The 13554-nt window shown below is 47.4% G+C and overlaps 1 protein-coding gene across 16 annotated transcripts in view; it reads left to right on the top strand.

The window, feature by feature from the left end:
- The window catches only part of ADGRB1 (adhesion G protein-coupled receptor B1), a 300832-nt gene that overhangs the window by 123767 nt on the left and 163511 nt on the right, over positions 1–13554 (top strand). For 14 of the 16 annotated variants that reach the window (XM_051771931.1, XM_051771936.1, XM_051771932.1 and 11 more), the window contains one exon: positions 7889–7996. The exons of the other annotated variants lie outside the window; for them this stretch is intronic. In XM_051771931.1, the coding sequence (XP_051627891.1) occupies positions 7889–7996 (108 nt within the window). The remainder of the gene's footprint in view (positions 1–7888; positions 7997–13554) is intronic. 16 annotated transcript variants of the gene reach the window in all.

Raw genomic sequence — 13554 nt, forward strand, 5'->3', positions numbered from 1 at the left:
CTGCTGAAGGGTCATGTTGGAGCAGCAGTCCCAGGGGAGCATGTGGGTGAGGCTGTGCATGGCCCTGCCCTGCCCTGCCTGCCTTGCATGCACATGTTGTCCAACACACATGCCTGCAGATCCAGGCCTTCAGCCCAAGAACTAGGGGTTAATCCATAGGAACCAATAAGCAGGCTTGCATCAGGTTTTCGTGTGCTGGTGGTAAACCTGCCACCGATGGCAAAATATCCATCCCTAAAGGCATTGCTTTTAGTTGGAGCCTCTCTCCCATATAGTTAAAGCAGGAAGCTGAGAGAGCTTCTCTTTTGCTTCTTTTTTGCTTCTTTTTGGTTTAGTTCAAGAGCAGTGATCCTGTCCCTCTCTTTTACAAAATGAAACCCACGGTGCCAAGATGTGGAGAAAGATCTGGTCATAAGAGAGACAAAATGCAGGGACTGAGCGAGGTAAAGGCTTCGGTGGATGCTCCACCCTCCTCCTGTAATGAACCCTCCTTCCAGGTCCTCTTCTCCAGGGAACAGGGGACAGATTGTCAACACCAGTCACATATCAATGGGTCGAGCTGGTGAAGCTCCAGCACTTTCATCCCCAGTTCTTCTTTTCCACAAGCTGAGTTGGGAGGGGGATGAAGAGGAAAAACCAACAGTAGACTCAGTTCAGCTCAGTAAATGCAAGCAAATGGCTGATTATGATTATTCCCTTCTTTTTATTTCAAATTCGTGGTGGAGAATGTTTGAACAACTCCTCTGATTAGTCAAATAACTAGGGAAAGTTCAACTGTCTTCAAAGGCTGGGAAGTATCTCCTGATAAAGGGGAAGTTCAAATAAAGGGACATAAATATATTCCTCTAATAAGGGCTAAAATGATTTCATGCATATTTTAACATTTCCATAAATTTAAAATATGTTGCAATTAGGCTTTTTTTTTTTTTAATGAAACCTGGGATACTGAATTTCCTCTCCTTGACTCACAGTTGCTAATCTCCTTCTGAGGTTTGCCCGACACAAGGGATATTTAATCCATGTCCCCCTATACTTGCTGGTGACTTTATCGTTGTAACAGAGCTGTGGATTGAGGGTGGGAGTGCAAGGACATGGAAACTGGTCCTGAAAGACACTTGTGGGACTGAATGGCGATGGAGGAAGGGCCACACCAGTCCTGGTGGGCAATGGTGTGAAGCAGAAGAAGGTGGAGGTGGCACTGTGAGTGGGTAGAGGGGGATCTGCAGGGGTGGCCATTGTTTGAACATGGGGGCACAAGGGACAACAAGCAGAAAAGCTCCTTAGACAGCCCCTCACGTTCTGGACAAACTAGGGGGGGACCCAGTTCCCCAGATTCTCTTTGCAGGACACCCATCCTCATCCTTAACCATCTTCCAAGCCCCTGTTGGATTCTTTCACAAGTCCCTGTTGGACTTCAGCGCGGCGGAATGGACATTTTTCCAGGTCCAGATTCACCATAACTGAGCAAGGAGCAAAACATCTTCTCTTGATCTTCCCCAGGGATGAAACTTTGCCTCTTCTTCATGATAGTTCTCCTGAGGTTGTGGTGGCAAGGAAGGATGGAGTGGGATGGTGGACAGCCATGGAGCCTGGAAGTGTGGGTTGGATTTCCAGCTCCTCTCATTGCACAGAGTACAGCAGTGCAGGATAAATCTTTATTTACTCACTAGTTACTCACTCATTTTCGAGAACACAACATTGAGTAAAGCCAATCCCAGGTGCAGCAAACCCTGATTGTACCCCAGACGGGTTCTGATTCAATAAATTATTTCACTATTGTCTCCCTGTCCCCTTTCCATTACATTCCCAGTCAACTCCTGCTCCAAATCACAGTGAGATGAGTTCAGCTGAGATTATTTGGGAAGAAAGAATCTTGAGCTAAGTGAAAAACCCAAGTTTGAAAAGAGAGCACACCCACAGAGTGGGGCAGCAAAAATGGATTTATTCCTTTGAAATAAAAAAGTTAATTCTGATTAATTGTTCCAAAAGCCTCTTTGGAGACAAGCTGCTGAGCCCCCTTGTGATAATTCCATGCTGGAAAATATTTGAGGGAAGATGTCAGCAATAAACCTTTCAAGAAGACTTGTCCATGCACATCTTGAGGTTTCTGCCTACCTCAAAACAAACTTGTAACTCTTCATACCTCCCAAAACTGTGCATTTGGTTTTGAACTCACCTCTCAGTGAACCTGTCCCTTGTTGCCTTTGCCTAAGGAGATGCACTTCTGACCCAAGAAGGGTTTCTAATTTTTTTTGCACATATCTTTTCTTTCTTTTTGCTTTGATCTGCACCAAAACCTAAGAGGATTTAAAAGTAGATTAGAAATCCTGTTTTAAATGTGTCACTGTTATTTTCATATTGACTTTAGCTCATAGATTTGTTAGGGATGAGTAGGAACTTTGTTCTTTCACTGGAACTGTTATTTTCCTAAGTGTTCACTATATATTGCAGTTTAAATAGGTTCTACTTTGTTTTAATTAAAAAGAAACAAAAAAAAAAAGGAAAAAAAAGGAAAAAGAGGAAGTGGCCAGAAGAAGAACTGTATCCTGAATTATTCAGCATTTGAGTAGCTTGTAATAATGCCTGAGCAGCTTCTGAGGTATTGTGGAGTAGCTGAGATCTTAATTTTCTGGTAGGAAAAACCCACTCTTTTCCTTGACCGAAAGGTCTGACAAAACAAAACAGGGATTAGCACTCTGATATTTTCCTTTTACTGTGGAGATAAATTGAAACTTGTCCACTGAGAAGCTGCTGACCAAGCAAATTGTGTCAGAATAACACAAATACCACCATAACCTTCAAAACAAGGGCAAACCTATCTCTTTTCTTTGACTTCCCCTTTTCTTGCTTCTGCCAAAGTGTCTCAGAATCTGATGGATGATTAGCAAGAGAACTTTAGCTGTTTATTTGGATCTCCAGCATCTGAGGCAGGTTCTCAGTGAAAATAACTTGAAGTGCTGACACTCAGCTCCCTGGAGCTGCTGAGATGAACTTTTGTGGAAGATCTTTGAGGGTTTGATTGGTTGTTTTATTTTACCTGGACATGGAAAACGCTGTAAAGGGATTTAGTCTTTCTTGTCACTCAACTCTTCCCCCAGGTGGACCTTCTCCAGGTCCTGCCATTCTTCCTTTTCCAGAAGGATCTTTAGCAGGTCCTTCTCTGCAGAAGTGGAAATGGTGGCTCTCAGTGTTTCCAAGAGGTGTCAATTCTGCCAGTTTGTCACCAAAATATGGGCACAGACACCTCGTTCTTAGAGTTGACTCTGAACATATTGTCTGGAGGCCATAATGGTTGAAATCAGTGCACAGGGGTGGCTGACTGACTCCACAGGCACCACTTTTATGTGGTCTTTCTGTTTTTCCACTCATTTTGGCCACCATGTCTGCTCTTTCATGTTTTGGAGTGTCTTGCTGGATGTTCTTCTGGCTAAATTTCCCCAGGGATACATCCCCAAGCCCAGTGAAAAGTGAGCCAGGTAAGCTTTCCATGGGCAAAACCCAAAAGATGTGAAACACTGAGGAAAAACTGTATTGAAGGCTGATCCCAACCTGGAAAGGGAATTTTGTCTGGTAGCAGCAGCTTGGCTTAGGCAGAGCCTTTTTTTGTGGCAGCTCAAGAGACACAATCTGAAGGACAACACTCAGTTTTTATTGTAATTCTGATTTTTTCTTTGCTAGAAGCAAAGGACCAGAGACTACACCTACAGAATCAGGCAGCACGGAGTGATTTATTCCTTTGCAATAAATGAGTTAATTCCAATTAATTGTCACAAAATCCTCTTTGGAGACAAACTGCTGAGCCCTGTTTTGATGCTTTCATGCTGGAAAACACTTCTTTCAAGAAGACTCTCCTCATCTCCAGCACAGACAGGGGAGATTTCCTTCATCTCTTGGATTTGGCCAGGAATTGCTGTTTTATAGAAGGAAGAAAAAAATGCCAACCCAAGTGTGGTGGCAAGTGCTTACAGAGGAGTTTTCCAGGCACTCCTACTATGGATGAAAAGGGACACCCACTGTGCTCCAGTGGCCCTTCTTGGCTGCAAATGGTCCTTCAGGTTCCTGAAGCTGTGACTGCTCAGAGGGTCCTCTCAGAGATCCTGGATGGACAACATCCAAACCAGAGTGGGAATGTCATAGGCCTGACCCTGGCGTGGGAACTCTGCAGTGCTGGAGAAATCCGTGAACAATCAGGGATGTGGGCAGCCTGCACTTATTCCTGGGGAATGAGAATCCAAAGAGGAGCCAGCTGAAATCCTGCCATCCCATCTGGCAGAGGCAGCACAAACCCATCCCTGACATTTATGAATATGCAGATTGGGCAGATGCATCTCCCCATGGCTGGGGAAGGGGTGACCACATCCTGCCATCAGCATGACACTTGCATAGTCCTGTCATTCCACACCGGATTTCCAGCACCCAGCAAGTTCAGCATCAAGCCCTGCAGCTGTGGGACTGTGGTGTGAAGGAATGCACACTGCACATGACATTCCAAAGGTTGAGCCTCAGTCTCTGCCACCCCTGATTTCCATTAAAAATAGTCTTTTTGCTGCAGCCACCAAGCTGGAATATCCTGGGCATGTGTAGGAACATCTTCATTCCCTGCTGGCCAGGCTGGAACTCACAGCAAACTGGAAGAGCTCCTTGTCCTATAGATCCTACAGATACCTGCTGCTGCTGCAGAGACTTCACCCTGTCCCCTCTTTCAATGGTGGTGACACTCAGCTGATCTGAGGGTCCAGAGACATTTTCACAAGTCTCAGATGTTCAAAATGCTTTGGGTGATTGTTGGTGTGATTGCCACATATCCAGTGGCCTCCAAAATGACCCTCTTTTGCATCCACTAAGATCTTGGCTTTTAGGGGTTCTTGCTGATTCTACCTTTCTCTAATTTACTCTTTAGCAGCTGCCAGAGGTCGTAAAAACTCCACAACCACCACCTTTCCTTTCAATTTTATTACACTGAGATTCATTCACACCATTTGAATGTTTGGGTTTTTTTTTTTAATAATCCTTTTCCACTCTTTGCTCTGGTCCATCCATTCATTTCCACCATCCCAGCTTGCCTGGATAATTTTCATGATCCTGCTGTTTGCTTTGCCTCTCCTGTTTGGGGCATGAGCCCAGTGTGTGTGGCTCTTGTGAGACAGGCTTGGATGTTAAAACCTTGGCCCACAGCACTTTGAAGCCTTTACTTTTTTCCCTTTGGTTGTGTTCCAAGGTGCTGTCTGTGCCTTCCTCATGGTACTTATGCAGATGGGATGTAAATCAAGTCCAGGCCTTGCTTTGATCCTGGAATTACTCCTCTCCACTGACCCTGCTGTGGGAAGCAGGCTGTTGAAATCCAACCAGTTCCCCACGGCCTTTGTTTCTTGGCCTCCACACCAAAAAGTTCAGGTGCATAAAACCCACAGCAAAGCATCACTTGCATCAACTTCCCCTTGTTCACAAGGGACCTGGCATCTCCCTGCTTTCTTTGGAACCAAGGTTGATTTTTGCTATTCCTCAAGGAACTGTCCAGCTTAAATCTAAGCCATGTTTGGGGTTAGAGACAGATTTGCTTCTCTGCAGTCCCTTTTGCAAGGGGAGACAGGCTGCCTGAAGCAGTGGAGCGACTCTGGAGGCTGCTTTTGCTGGGGGAGGCTTGGGACAAGCTGGAAGGGTCATTCATTCAGCCACTAGGCCTGATTGGCTTTAATTAGGATGAGAAATAGCAGTGCAGACTGTCAGGGAGCAAAGGAAATCATTCTGCTCCTTCAGAATCGAGCTCAGTCATTAGGAGATGTGAGTAACAAGGGGCCCAAATAAATGGTGAGAGGAGGTTCAGGGTGCCAGGGTGTCTCTTTTATCTTTCCTTCCTTCTGTCCTGTGTCCTATCTCTCTGTGCATTCATCCATCCATGCTCACTGACTGCTTCTGGGATACTCAGTCCCAAATTTTCTTTGTCACCTTCCTTGCTCTGGGCAGCTGGCACAGCCATCCAAGCTCCACATCTCCTCCTTGATGCCCAGCCCCACTTTCTCCTCCCAGCCTAAACAAGTCCGTGGGAAGCCTCTGGGATTTGCTGCACGTGGAGATTTTGTGTGCTCTTGTGGTTTGTGAGATTTCCTGAAGAGGATGCAAATCAGAGCAGATGAAGGTGGGTGGGTATAGCCAGGGATGGGTGGTCGGAATGGAGCAGGGTTTGTGAGAAGTCCCAAATATGGGACAAATTTAAGTTCTCTCTGAAGCAAACTGAAAAAAATGGGTATTGGAAAACTAGTTAGAGGTTGGGGTTTTTTTAATTGAATCTCGCAGAGGAAAGTCCCATGATTTTTGGCTAAAAAACCATAGTATTTGAGACCTTTCTATTCCAGTTAAAAGCCATATAAAAACAAGGTGTATGCAAATTCCAGGATGTTTGTCTTTCCCTTCAGGATGGCAGGGGGGTGACTGCCTTGTCCCTCCTCTCCAGCCAGCAACCAGTCAGTGCTGGGAAGGTTTGCAGGAGTCGATGTGTCCAGTTCCTTCATTCCTCAAGTCCTGCTCTCAGGCAACAGTGATGGCAAATAATACTGTTTCACAAACTCTTCCATGATCCAAACTGCTGAATATAAAGCTCCTGGCAGGGACTCTCTGAATCATTCCTCTCCCTCCTCTGCTTTCCCTTTTTGGATGGCAATAAAGACTCCTGCCACCACACTGAAGCTTCATTAACCTTTATTAATTTTCTCAGGGTTCCGGGGTCAAATTTGTCACCATTTCATCTCTTGGCAGTTCATACTTCTTGAAAAGATGTCTGATTGTTTTACCTCCTTGGGGGGAAAAGGTCCTCCGTCTGGTACTTGCTGTTTGGAAACAAATTGGCTGCCAGATCTCAGATTACTGGGGCTCAGCTCTGCTCTCTGCTGTTCCATGTGACTCCAGTGGAGTCAGCTGAGCTCTCCTGATTTACAGCAGGCACTGCTGGTGGGTGGGATCTGGTTGTTGTTTCTCTCTTTGCTCGGGAGGGCACGTGTCAGGATTGCAACACACCCAATAACGTGGAGAACGGGAATTTTAGTTTCCCCTGTAGCAAATTCAGGGCTGATCCACACGGGATGAAAATGGAAAGCTGGCAGAGTATGGCTTTGGAAGAACAGGGGTGAGAGCTGTCAGTTAGGAGTCAAATGCCTTTGATTCACATTATTTACCTTCTGAACTCAACACCGTGGTCTCCGTGGGAGATTTCCAGATAGGACACAAGGGTCAGGAGTTCCTCTCTTCCACTGAGCTGGAAAGGTTCCCAGCCACAGCTCTGTTGGGACTTTGTTGATGCCAGACTTTCATCTCTCCTTGTTGCTGGTGACAGGGTATAGAGTCTGACAAAGAGACATCCTTTTGAGTTATCCCTTTCCTTTTCACCTGCCCTCACCTGCCTGCTCCACTCAGCATTTTCTGGTCCCTCTGCAGAGCATTTCTGATTCCTCTACAGAGCATTTCTGAGTAGATCTTTGCTGCAAGGCAGAATTTTCCACAACAAATTACTACCAGTCACCACCATAAACCTCAGAGCACTACTGGGGATGGTGGGATTCAGTGCCAGCACGTCTGAAGAGGATAAATCCTCCACAAGTGCAGCAAGGAGTACAGGCACCCTAGAAAATCATTGCAATTAAAGACCAGACATAAGGGATCATACTCTGCATGGTCCCGAGTCTCACTGAGAAAGAAGAGGTTGAGCTGCCACCCAGCCTGAGTCTCTCAGGCTGGCTTGGTGCTAAATTTCGGGAATTACTGGTGGCCAGGGGTGTTGGGGTTGGCAAGCAGGTGGTGGTGGCAGGTGGCTGTTGTTTATACGTGTAACCTTTGTAGTGAAAGATCTTGCAGAGTGAACCAAGGTGTATTTACATGACCCATTACCTTGCCATAGCCAATGGACGCTATAATTCCAGAAGCCAATCGCTGAGGTCCACAGATAACAGAAAGCGAGAGGACCCTGACGAACTGCAGCACTACGGGTACCCTGCACCTCAAATAGGTAAGCTCTGACCTCCCCCAGCAGCCCCTGGAGCTGGCACTGCCTGCTCCCTGCACTCCCTGGCTCACTGACTCTCTCCACTGTTTCAATGACCCCTCTAACCATCACTTTTCCCCCAGGTTACTGTGGGGGAGACTTTCCCCCGAACAAACGCTCATCACCCAGTTTGTTCCCATTCCATCGCCCTGCAGGGTTTTGTGTTGGTGCCATCAGCCAGAGAAAGCAGAAAGGGTTAGACACAAAGCCCCAACAAGGCCATACATCTCACAGACTGCTCCTCGTCCCGCTGCCTGAGCCCCACACATCTGAGCCACCGCTTTGTGTGAACTATCTAAGCAGCCATGGTTCATGAAGCCAAAGCTGACCTTACTGCAATGCAGCCTCTTCACTGATGTCCTTGTCATGCCTTCACACTGAGCGTAGGAGAGGGCAAGCAGGGCTTGGTGAGGAGAGAACAGGACTGATTTCCTCTGTCACTGGGCCTTTAGTGCTGTGCAAGGACTTGTAAGCTCTGCAGCAGGACCTTCCACCCTTCTGCAACAGAAGGGGAATAATATGTAGTAGTCTCAGAGGGTGTGGTATGGGAAGATGGGAATGAACTGGACCTGGGTTTATGCCAGCTCCAATCTGGCATAAACAGTGTTCAATCTGGCATAAACCCCTGACAGTGTTCAAGGCCTGGTCGGATGGGGCTTAGAGCAACCTGGTCGAGTGGAAAGTGTCCCTGCCCAGGGCAGGGGGCTTGGAACGAGATGATCTTGAAGGTCCCTTCCAAGCCAAACTGGTTAATGATTCTATGATTCAATCTGGAAAGGTTTTGTGCTCTCCCTTCATGGCTTCATTCTCTGGCAGAGTCATCATGGGTCTTGGGCAAAGCAAGGTGTGCTGAACCTGGCCACAGGTCATAATCATTGCCCAGTGACCTTGCAAGCATTTTGTGCTCTAGAAAGGCTTCAGAGAAGTGATTTCATTATAAGTGAGAGTGGGTCTTATTCTGGTGTAGGTCAGCTGTGCTCCATCCAACCCAGCAGGACTTTGCTGTGGTACAGTGTCAGGAGTCTGTGTGGGGTGGAGGCTCTGGGTGTGATCAGACAATTTTTGGGGTTGTGGCTTTCAACACAAGGCAAGGGATGGTCTGAATTTTCTTTCTACCCTACACAGAAACTGCTCCCCCCAGTGGGAGCAGCCCCACTGTCTGGAGGATCTGTGGCAGCTGGCAAAAGGCTGCAGGAGAGAGAGGACGTTTGTACCACTATAATCTGGTGAATCTCAGCTTAATCTCTCAGTCACACTTGGAGGAAGGGAGGGCACTCCAAGGCAGGTCCTGTGATGTCCCTTGTTCCTACTCTGTCTGGTCTCAGGTGCTTCCTCAGAGCTCTGTTCCAGGCTGTAGCTCTGCCATCAGCTTCATAGCTTGGCGTTTCTTCCTGCTGTGCAGCTGGATGCTGGATCTGGGCTCAGTGACATCCCTGTTAACTTCCTGCCATGGTGGGCACTGCTGGAGCATGGCTGGCTTTAGGCTGTGCTGTCCCTGAATGCAGCATGAGCTGGGAGATGTGCATTGTCCTGCTGCAAAGCTTCCCACATTCCTATCACTGTCTCAGGAGCACCAGCTACAGCCAAGCTGCTCCAGGAAATCAGAATGGAGATGTAGAAAGCAGTCAGAAGGTACAGTCCAGCAAGGGATCAGAGGGAATCTTTAGCTGGGGATGCCAAGGCAAAGCCCACACTTTCCCTGGCTGTGGGCACAGTTTGTAGGGGATAAGTCACGTCACTTCAGCTCAAGACCTAGAAAAATATGAAATACAAAAAATATGCCAACCATAAAGGACTAGGGACAAGGGAACAGCAATGCCCAGTTGAAGAGTAGCATTTTCTCCTGCCAGCCCTTCATCTCCCTGGTACCCAGGTCCTGCTGGCCCACAGGCTCTGGCACAGCCGTGGTGCTGCTCCTGCCCACGTGTCTCTCCCAGCAATAGCACAAGAGCGAGATCCAGCTCAGCAGGTCCCTGGCACGGGCTCTCCCAGCTCAGACTGCTTCCAGGAGGACTTTGCCAGCAGCAGGATGTGAGCAGAGAGGTGTCTTGCACAGGGAGAGATGTCAGATTGACAGACAAGGCCATGGCAAAGAGGGATCCCGGCAGAAGGATGACAGGGATGTGCTGCTCCATTAGTGCCCAGGGAAGGAGTGTCATGGAGAAGCTGCAGGCACTGATGGGGACACACAGCCAGCTGAGCTCAGTTACTCTCAGGGCTGGCTAGGAGCTGGAAAGGATCCTGGATTGTAGTGGTACATCCCTGTGGAGTGACATCCAGCGTGTCTCATTCTGCGGCACCTGCTGGACCCTCTCCAGCTGCTGCAGCTGGATCTGTGGGAGCAACAAGGGCCATCTCCCCGCTTCAGGTGGGGCACTCACCCCTGTAAAATCCTTTGGGATGCTCCTGGTCATCCCCAAGCTAGTCTGGAGCATTACAGGACTAATCAAAGGTCAACCCAGCAGGGGCAGCTTTCTCAGGCACGTCATGATGGAGGGCAGAGCGTGGCCTCTTCTCCTCTGGGGGCAGAGATAAATTTGGTTGAGTGCATCAGGGGGGTTGGAGCACCACTGCTCTGGAGCCAGGCTGAAAGAGCTGTGACTGTTCAGCCTGCTGAAAAAAAGGGTCTGGAGAGACCTTAGAGCCCCTTTCAGTGCCTGAAGGGGCTCCAGGAGAACGGTAGAGGGACTTTGGATAAGTGCATGGAGTGATAGGACAAGGGGCAATGTTTTAAGCTGAAGGAGGATATATTTAGATTGGATATTAGCAAAAAATCTTCACTATGAGGGGGAGTGAGACACTGGAACAGGTTTCCTAGAGAAACTGTGGCTGCCCCATCCCTGGAAGTGTCCAAGGCCAGGTTGGACGGGGCTTGGAGCAACCTGGTCTAGCAGAAGGTGTCCTTGCCCATGACGGGGGGTTGGAGTGAGATGATCCCTTAGGTCCCTTCCAACCAAATCATTCCATGATTCTATAATCTCTGGCAGGTCTATTATAAGACAGCACTGAGCTGTACTAGGTGGCTTTCAAGACCAATGAGCATGGTAGACTTCTTGCCATTACACCAAAATACAGAGCCAGAATCCACTTCTGAGATGAATAATTGGAATATGTTTTGCCCAGTAATTTGTATTTGCTGCCATCTGATCCACAGGAGTGCAGAAATTCTTCTCATCCACAGTTTTGATGACGGGCAATATTCTGCTCCTCTTGAGTGGAGAATGAGAGATCTTGTCTCATGCCTGAGAGAGTCCAGAACTGGGTCTCACATGGTTTGAACATGAGTTAAATTTCTGCAAGGCTTGAGACTTAGTCTGGGTGTAATGTCCCAGTAGACTGAGATAAATTGCTTAGTTCAAAATGACACCAAACCCAGGGAGTAACCAGCACTTAGAAAGTAAACTGTATTATGGGTTTAAAAGCCAGGGACTGGTGCAATGCAAGAGATGATAATTGAGGAGATTTGCCTCTAAGCACAGTTATTTCTGCTGTGAAAGGGCAAAAGCCAGAAGTAATAAAGAAAAGAAAGAGTCAGGAGAGGTGGAATTTGGTTCAAAGGTGCCATTCACTCAGACACTGAGACAGTAACTCTTGTCTGAATATGGTGTTTGGAAAACCCCACCCAGGTCTGAGTGGGGAGGTGGTGGGATGGAGTGGGGAGGTGATGGGATGGTTGGGATGATGGGCTCTCCAAGCCATGAGCTGCTGATGGAGGAGGCCTTTGTGTCTCTGCAGGCTCCCTCTGTCCCACCTCTGGCCTCCCAGAAAAGACTTTGGGGCACAAAATGGGTGTGTTTCCCTACCAAAATCCCCCAGCTCCTTGTCATTAAGGGACTGGGTGCTCTGGGTGCTCTGGGTGCAGGTCCTGGGGAGGTTGCTCAAGGCTGAGGAAGGGTGTTCAACAAGAATTGTAAGGACATTGTCTGTCCATGCAGCGCCCAAGCAGGCAGGGTAGCAGGAATGGTTGGGATCTGTGGGCTGAGAAGGGATCTCCTGGAGTCTGGGCCACTCTGAATGGGAAGTGTTGAAATGATGGTACCACAAAGGAAATTTGCTCATGATGAACTTGGAGGACCCCAGGACTGTCTGTCTGACAGAGCTGGTTCAGTTCCTTACTGAAAAGGTAGGAAAATTACCATGGAAATGCAGATCTTTGTATATCAGGAGATCTAATATCTGAGAAGCAGGATGTGGGAGCGATGGTTTCTTGAAGCCCCAAAGCTTTAAAACACACACTGTCTCCCACACATCCCAGATAAAGACCAGTGGTCCATAACATCCCTCTAACTGGAAACAACTGGGCAGATTAATGGAACAAAACACAAAAGCAGAACAGTATTGAGCAACTTTGGCTTAATGAACAACAAATCTCATTATTATCATTACAGTGGCATAGATGAGGTAGGGAAAGACTCATCCTCACCTCCACCTCTTTCTATGTCCAGCCAATAAATGAAGGAATAAAAGTTTGTCCATTTTACAGGAAAGTCAGGTCTTCCTCTACACTTTCCCCTCTCAACAGGCAGGTATTAGTTCCCCAGGCTGCAATTAGTGGGCATATTTTTAATTCACAACAGCCTGAATGACAGGAGATATTCAAAGCAGACATGCTGAAAAACATGACACAAACCAAACAAAGTAGATAACTACCCAAAATCCCAACGACTATCTCGATGAGGGACACAAACACTTGAAATCCTGCATAAAATTCCATAGCACATGGAAAACATTAGTAAATAAAGACACCACCTCGAGGAAAAAGCCAGACATGCACAACTTTAGGCAGCATTGGGCAGTTTGGTGGTCTCCAACCCTTACAGTCCCCATCACAGCTCTGTCCTGATGCTGCTTTTCATGCAGCTGGTTTATAACTTTCACTGAGATCTCAGGCTGAGATCTCCAACTGTAGAGCCTCTTTCATGTTCCACGTTGCAGCTGGTCTGTTTAATACAGAGTCTGAGGCCCAATTTTCTCTGGGAATGGGGTGGTGGTGTGAGATAACACATCCAAGTGCTGGGTGCAGCCCAGGCTGTGCTGTACGACCCCTGAAGTCCTGCTTACCTGTTTCACCCAGCGCTGTGACACTTTTATCATCCATAGTCTGTCAGATGCATCTTTTTGGGATGTGACACAGTGTGGTCTGATGCTCTGAGGAACTTGTTGCTAGGAGGGGATGCCCCTCTGTGACACATCAGAGATGTGCTGCTGTTTATTTGTGCCATATGCCTGTGTGCTATACATACCAAATGTTGCATTCCAGGTTTATCATGTGTAATTATTAGTAATCCATGAAAAAGCTGAGAACCCAAACAATGCATGGCTTAATTAAATGAGACAGCCAGCTTTTGTTTTTGTGTGGGGAAGAAAGGCATTTTGTCAAGGGTAGATTTGTGCCTATGAAAACTAATGGAAAACTGTCCTTTCCCAGCCCATGTAACACTTTTGGTGAATTATCTGGATGCTGTGGCCTGCTGAAGCACCCCCAGCAGGGATATTAGTGACAAAGAGACTATATCTCATTG

This window comes from Manacus candei, unplaced genomic scaffold, assembly GCF_025592945.1.
Source record: "Manacus candei isolate 608988 ecotype Guabito, Panama unplaced genomic scaffold, ASM2559294v1 h1tg000148l, whole genome shotgun sequence".
In the NCBI taxonomy this organism is placed as follows: Eukaryota; Metazoa; Chordata; class Aves; order Passeriformes; family Pipridae; genus Manacus; species Manacus candei.